Here is a 6,485-nt window from a genome sequence, read left to right on the forward strand (position 1 = left end):
TCAGGAAGGGGGTGATTTCATCAGACCCCTGTGGTTCACAGCTTGTGACATGTTGGGGGGCAAGTGTCTGGCGCATCCTTAACTCTTGCCCCCTCAGGCTACCATGTGGCTTGCGGAGACCCCCCCACTTCCTCCACAGCCTGACCACGCTGGCCGAGGGGCTCTCTTTGCACCCCTGGCGTGGAGCCCTACCGAGCCCGGGACCGCGCAGGGGAGGCGCACGTCAAGAATGCAGGCAGCCTGGGGGGTGGGAAGCAGGTTTATTGGGGTGGCAGGTTCCCAACGATGAATCACTGCTGCATTTTCTGGAAGAGCAGAGAACAGGGTGAGGGACTCGGCAGGAGGGGTGTGCGTCCCCTTCTGGGGCAGCGCCAGGCTCTGCCGGGAGCGAATGCTGCCCGACGAGGGGACCGGGAGGCACGGCAGGCCACCCTGGGTCTTGACAAGCCAGTGTCGTCCCTGCCTGCAGGGCCTGAGCCCCCAGGGCACCTCGGACCACGGGGAAATGGGGCTCAGGACACACTGTGCCCCCGGCACGAAGGCTAATAGAGCAGAGTGACCCTCTGGTCCCCCAGCCTCAGGTGTGGATAAGGCCACCCACGCTGACCCCTCTCCCCTGCTGGGCCCGGCTTGGCCCCGCTGTCCTGGGGCCACGTGTCACTCTGGGGGCCTGGGGGGGGTTGTGGCCACACGGGTCTACTGGAACCAGCAGAGGTGTGGATGACCCTGTCACTGTGCCCCTCGCCGCACCCAGCTCAGCACTCAGCGTCTCCCGGGTGGGCACGTGGACATGTGACCCCACGACCCCAGGGCGGGGATAGGGGAGGGCGGGGGCGGGAAGAGGGGCCCGGAGCCAGGCACCCACCTCGTTGATCCAGTCGATGTAGGCGGACACGCGGGTGAAGACCGTGGGCTTCTTGAGGGTGTTGCAGCCCAGGCCGGAGCCGAAGCTGACGATGCCCCGCACCTCCCACATGCCGTTCTCGGCCTGGCAGTTGAGCGGGCCGCCCGAGTCCCCCTGTGCCAGGGCAGGCGGTCGTCAGCCGCGGGGCTTCCCCCAGAGGCAGGCTGGGGAAGCGGGGGCGGCAGGACTGGGCTGGAGCCCCCCGTGGCGAGGGAGGCAGAGGAGATGCGGTGTGGGGGTGCCAGGCTAGCTCTTAGGTTGCTGCGTGATCTTGGGCTAACGATAACCCTGTCTGTGCCTCAGTTTCCCTTGCTGTTCAGGTCTCCGTGCATAAGGCTCTGTGAGCTGCCCAGAGAGGCCAGGGTGCCGGGAGACCTGAGAGGCCTAAGACAGTGGGGAAGGTGGGTGTGGGGAGAGGGGCTGTGTGTTTGGGAACAGGACACTTTCTGACTGTTCTAGATGTTTCTGTGTCAGACTCCCCAGGTCCTCTGCCTCCCTAGCTGGATGGAGCTGGTGGTGTGAAGGAGCATGTGCAGAGACGTCACCTAAATGTCTTCTATGCCTGTTAGATCGGTCCTCACGTCAACCCTGTGCTCGCTGTGTCTCCGTCTTACAGGTGGGAAGGTGGAGGCGCAGAGGGTGAGCGGGTTGCCCGAGACTGCGCAGCCACCGCGTGGCGGGATTGGGACTCCAGCCCGGATCCTCCCGCCCTCGCCACGGCGCTGAGGGGGGGTGCCTGCTTGCCCCTAAGCCTCCTGGGCCCGACCAGGGAAAAGGTTAAGGGTTTGCTCGTGTGGGTCACCCGCTCCCACCCTCCTTTACCCTCCTCACTGCCCCCTTCCCCTCGGCCACCTGCAGTAGGGACGGGGCGTGGGGCCTGCACACTCACGTTGCAAGATGAGATGATGCCGTCGCCCCCGGCACACACCATCGTGTCCTTCACCATGGTTCCCCACCAGTCTCTCTGGGTGCAGGTGGCATGATCCACTATGGGCTGCAGGCCCTGCTGCAGCTCGTCGGCAATGGGGCCGTTGGCTGGTGGGGACAGAGGGGGGCCCGGACTCAGCCAGGCGGCCCTGAGCCTTCAGGGAGCAGGGGGCTGGATGGGGACCTCACGCGGGCCCTTAATTGAGAGGCACGACCTTGACCTGTGGTCCCCAAGTGTGGGTCAGGACCCCTCTGAGGGTGGGGCAGGGAGCGCCAGGGGTAGGGGGGGGTGCAAGGCTGGTCTGTAGAAAGCCCTCGTGGGATAACCACAGCTTTCTCTCTTGAATTTGGATTCTGGGGTTTCCATGGTCAGGCATTTCCTTGTGGGTCTCTGCTTAGGTGTCACATCGGTAAGGATCTTTCTCACCCCAAGGTTTTCCAAGTACCGACGTGCATTTTCCTCTAGGTCTTCCCTACCTTCGCTTATTTGCATGCAGCCTTTTAACTTAGGCATACGGGGGTACCGTACGCTCTAGTCCCCTGCCCTCAATGGCTTATTTTATTTCATAGTCACTTAGATGGCACCAAGGATGCCCCAAGCACCGTTCTAAGCACTCGACAAATTCTACCCTTGAATGCACGTGTTAGAGCATCTGGCACGTGGTGTATGCCCAATAAATATTAACCGTTATTATTACAAAGTTAAAAAAATGGTGTTAAGCTGTTTAGACAGAAAGGCCAAGTGATGGGCAAACGTGGGTGGTATGCTTCTTGCGGGAGCTGCTTCCTCCAGGAAGGCTCTCATGATACGCCGTGCGTGGGGGTTGGGGGGCTGTACTTACTCCAGAGGCGGCCCCAGCCGGTGACGTAGCAGGGGTAGTCCTGAGGCAGCAAGGAGCCCGCCTCCGGCAGGCAGGCCACCTTGATGGTGTCACTCAGCTGCACAGGCTCCGCCAGCTTGATGAGGGCAATGTCGTTGCTGGAATCCAAAGTGGAGGTGGTGAGTGTGTAGGAGGGCCCTGGCTGGGGTCCACGCTAGGCCGCTCAGTTAGCTGGGAGCGGGCCTGGGGTGGCCCAGGGGTCCTCCGCGAAGCTCTCAGGCCTCCCGTTCTTTCCGTGGGGCCCGGCGATGGCAGGGGACGAAGGATCTGCCGTCTAAGGCCCGGCCCTCCCCTGCGTGGAAGCCTCTGCCTCCTGTGCCTGCAAGGGCTCGACAGCCGGGAGGCGGGCGCTTTCCAAGGCACTGCAGGCTGCGTGTCAGCCAGAAGAGGGGCACTTGCAGCTGCGATGTTTAGTATTTCATGTTAACTGACCCCAGACCGACCTGGTTTGATTGCTCTTCCTGCCACACACCGGGCTGTGTGACCTGGGGCCTATGTCTTAACCTGAGTCCCCAGTTCCTTGTCTAGGGCTGACATGAGGATTAGATAAGTCTCGGCCTATAAGGTGCTTATTGCAATGTGGGCATACAGTAGGCGCTCCACAAAGGGGAGTCCTGGCTCAGAGACTCTGGGAACCTTGGCCAGCGAGGGAGATGGGAGAGGAGCCCGTCTCCACTTAGCCTTGTTCCATGTGGCATAAGGGGGTCGTCTGGCGGCTGTTGAGGGTGAGGACGGGGCCCAGGGACAGGCTGGCAGCAGGCTCTGCGGCTCCACGTTAGGGACCCCTCCTTCCCGTGTGCTCCCCCCGGGGGCCGCGAGGCGGTGGGGACTCACCGCACCAGGAAGGAGTTCCACTTCTCGTGGACGACGATGGACTCCACGTTTGCAAACACGGAGCCTTCCTCATCTTCCACGACCAGGTTGTTCTTTCCCAGGGCCACGCGGTAGGTCAGGGTGTTGCTGAGCAGGGGTGGGGGGGGGGGGGCAGGGGCGCGGGTCAGGCTGGCTGCCTGCCCTCGCCGGCTGGTGGGGCAGGGAGGGGACTCAGGGCTTCGGTGACCCAGGCCCGAGGCCACCGTGGGAATCGTTCAGAGGGGGAGGGGGCGTCTCTCTGCACTGACCGCCCCCAGGGCACAGCGTAAGGACCCTGTTGTTGGAGTCAGGTCTGCCTTGATTCCTGGGTGGGTGGCCTTGGGCCTCAGTTCCCTCATCTGCACGGTGGAGCCCGTTGCACTAACCTCCCAGGGCGGCCGCCAGGTGAGCTAGCCCACGCCAGCACCCCTCTTGCCCCGTGATCTCGCATTCCTCTCACCCACCTCCTGCTCCCTTCATGCACTCGGCTCCCGCCACACCCGCTTCCCAGTTATTTCTCAAACCTACCAAGTAGGCTCCCTCCTCCTGGTCTTTGCATTGGCTGTTCCCTCTGCCCAGGAGACCCTTCCCTTCCTCGCTTCACGTCTTTGCTCGAGTATCCCCTTTTTGGAGAGATCTTTCGCTGGCCACCTCTTTTAATATAGGACTGGGACGCCTGGGTGGCTCAGCAGTGGAGCATCTGCCTTCGGCCCAGGGCATGACCCCAGGGTCCTGGGATTGAGTCCCGCATCGGGCTCCCCGCATGGAGCCTGCTTCTCCCTCTGCCTGTGTCTCTGCCTCTCTCTCTGTGTCTCTCATGAATAAATAAATAAAATCTTTAAAAACATAAATAAATAGGACCCCTTGTATTTTTCATCCTGCCTTATTTTTCTTCGTTGCCACTTGATATGTTGTATGTTTACTTGCTTCCCGGCCTGTTGCTCTTCTGCTGGAACGTAAGCTCCCGAGAGCACAGGCTTTGTCCCCGCTCCCGTGTTCCCCGGGCCCCGTCGCAGGTGCACAAGAAAGACTTGTTGAATGAATATGTGAACAGCTACGAGTAGCTTATTTCGCCCAGTGCCTGGAGTGTGTAGTAGCTGCTCAATAAAAGCAGCTGATCAGGCTCCCACCCCAGGGTGATGGGGGGGTCCCTGGGCCCCCCCGTTCACCTGATGCAGTGGGCAGCCGTGAGGACGTAGTTGTTGGCAATCAAGGTGCCGCCGCAGGTGTGCCTCCAGACGCCATTCTTGAGGTACTGGAGAGAGATCTGGGGCAAGGCGCAGGAGGGCCACGTGTCAGCCCGGGACCGTGAGCCCACCACCCTCGCCCGCCCGCCGCCCACCCCTGCAGCAGCGCTTACCTGCCAGGGCCAGCTGTGGGGCCTGGCGTTGTCTCCTCCCACCACTCGGGCAGCTAGGTTGGGCTGGAAGGTGGGGACTCCGCAGCTGGAGGCTGGGGGATTCAGGACCCGAAGCGCACAGGTGAGAGGGGCTGGCGTCCCCAGCGGGGAGGGGGCAGGTGGGAAGAGCACAGACTTTGGGGCTGGGAGGGCATAGGCTCGGGTTTTACTGTGCGGCTTGCAGAGTTCAGTGAAGGGCCTGGAACAGAGGGAGTGTCTAATACACTGAAGAAAATAAAAAGGTGGGAGGCGTGTGCGCCCCGCCGCACCTGCTCCTTCCTCCTTCCCCTGGGGTCCCTTCCTAGAGCTCCCGTAGTGGGGGTGTGAGAGCACTGAGTCCAGGGGTCCAGGCCGTCGTAGCTGGGGGCTGTGGGGAGCGGTCTCTGCGTGGAGACAGACCTGGACTCAAATTCAGGCTCTACCGCTAACCAGTCATGTGATCTTGGGCAAGCTCCTCAGCCTCCCTGAGCCTCAGTTTCTCTTCCGTAAAATGGAGGTGTTGATAGGCCCCGCCTGTCAAGGATCAAATCAGCCCCTGCACGTAAAGGGCTTCACACAGCGCCTGGCGCATAGTAACCATGCAACACACAGGAGCTGCTGTTGCTATTTATGACCGTCGTCGTCGTTGTTGGCTGGAAGGACTCCTAATCAAGTGCTCCCCTTTGTCAAAAAAGCCAGTGACATTTAGAGAAGTGATGTGGCTTGTCAAGGTCCCGCTGAGAGTTAAGTGATGTTCAAGCCAAGCCCCTTGATTCCTGTCTGCGAGATGGGCCCCCAAATGGGTGCGCAAAGCATCAGTCCCTGAGGGAGAGATGCCAGCCCTGGGCAGGCTAGGCCTTCTTGGTCCCCAGAGGGAGGCCAGGATGGGCCGTTACTATGTCATCAGCCCTATTTTGCAGATACCGAAGCAGAATTGCCAAGAGCAGGCGGTGGGCCTGTCTGACAAGCAGCTGGTCACCCCAAAACCCCTCTCCTGGGGCCCCGGACAGCAGAGGGCCCCTGTTCCTCTCCTTGCCCCCCGCACCCAGCCTGAGCTCACGGCCTGCTGCTGCCGCTGGTCCCCGACCCACCGCTTACCATAGGCCAGGAGCGCGGCAAGGACGGTGACACCCAACATGCTGCAAGTGGGACTGGCTCAGGATGGAGTGGCTGTTGAGCCGGGTGGGGACACACTTATAGGCAGGCGTGGGGGTGGGCCCACCCGCTCAAGGCTGAGCCGCCCCTTGGGGAGAAACCTGTTCTGACAAGGCCTTTTCCCTGACCTTGGCTGGTTACTGTTTAATTCGGGCGGGAGATGAGGCTGGCTCAGAGGCATGGATTCCCCACATCTCCTGAGACAGCACATTCTGAGGCTGGCAGGTTTGGGGGACCCCCCCGCCTCTCTGCCCGGAGCGTGTTCTCATCCCCTCTCCCTAACTCGTCCTGTTTAGTTATCATTTATCGGGCAGTGTGCCTGGTACTTCTTGTGGTCGCTCGGTAGTCCCGACAGCATGAAGGAGACACTTTCATCCACTCAGGAAAG

The 6,485-nt window shown here is 61.3% G+C and overlaps 1 protein-coding gene across 1 annotated transcript; it reads right to left on the reverse strand.

Moving 5' to 3' along the window:
- Positions 1–242: 242 nt before the first annotated feature.
- LOC112929699 (chymotrypsin-C-like) lies at positions 243–6,096 on the reverse strand. Its single transcript, XM_026011876.2, has 8 exons — positions 6,041–6,096; positions 4,925–5,016; positions 4,734–4,831; positions 3,547–3,672; positions 2,674–2,810; positions 1,794–1,939; positions 866–1,018; positions 243–305 (listed from the first exon to the last, which is right to left on the reverse strand). The coding sequence occupies exons 1-8, from the start codon at positions 6,078–6,080 to the stop codon at positions 291–293; spliced, it is 807 nt and encodes a 268-aa protein (XP_025867661.2). The 5' UTR covers positions 6,081–6,096; the 3' UTR covers positions 243–290.
- Positions 6,097–6,485: the final 389 nt, after the last annotated feature.

The sequence above is a fragment of the Vulpes vulpes genome, chromosome 2 (genome assembly GCF_048418805.1).
Source record: "Vulpes vulpes isolate BD-2025 chromosome 2, VulVul3, whole genome shotgun sequence".
Classification (NCBI taxonomy): domain Eukaryota; kingdom Metazoa; phylum Chordata; class Mammalia; order Carnivora; family Canidae; genus Vulpes; species Vulpes vulpes.

What these genes read in the sequence shown, in the direction of transcription:
- LOC112929699 (XM_026011876.2), bottom strand. Translation starts at nt 6,080, where the DNA reads ATGTTGGGTGTCACCGTCCTTGCCGCGCTCCTGGCCTATG. An exon ending in CCCACAGCTGGCCCTGGCAG is followed by an intron (nt 4,832 to 4,924) that starts GTAAGCGCTGCT and finishes GCCTTGCCCCAG; the next exon opens with ATCTCTCTCCAGTACCTCAA. An exon ending in CGGCTGGGGCCGCCTCTGGA is followed by an intron (nt 1,940 to 2,673) that starts GTAAGTACAGCC and finishes TGTCCCCACCAG; the next exon opens with CCAACGGCCCCATTGCCGAC.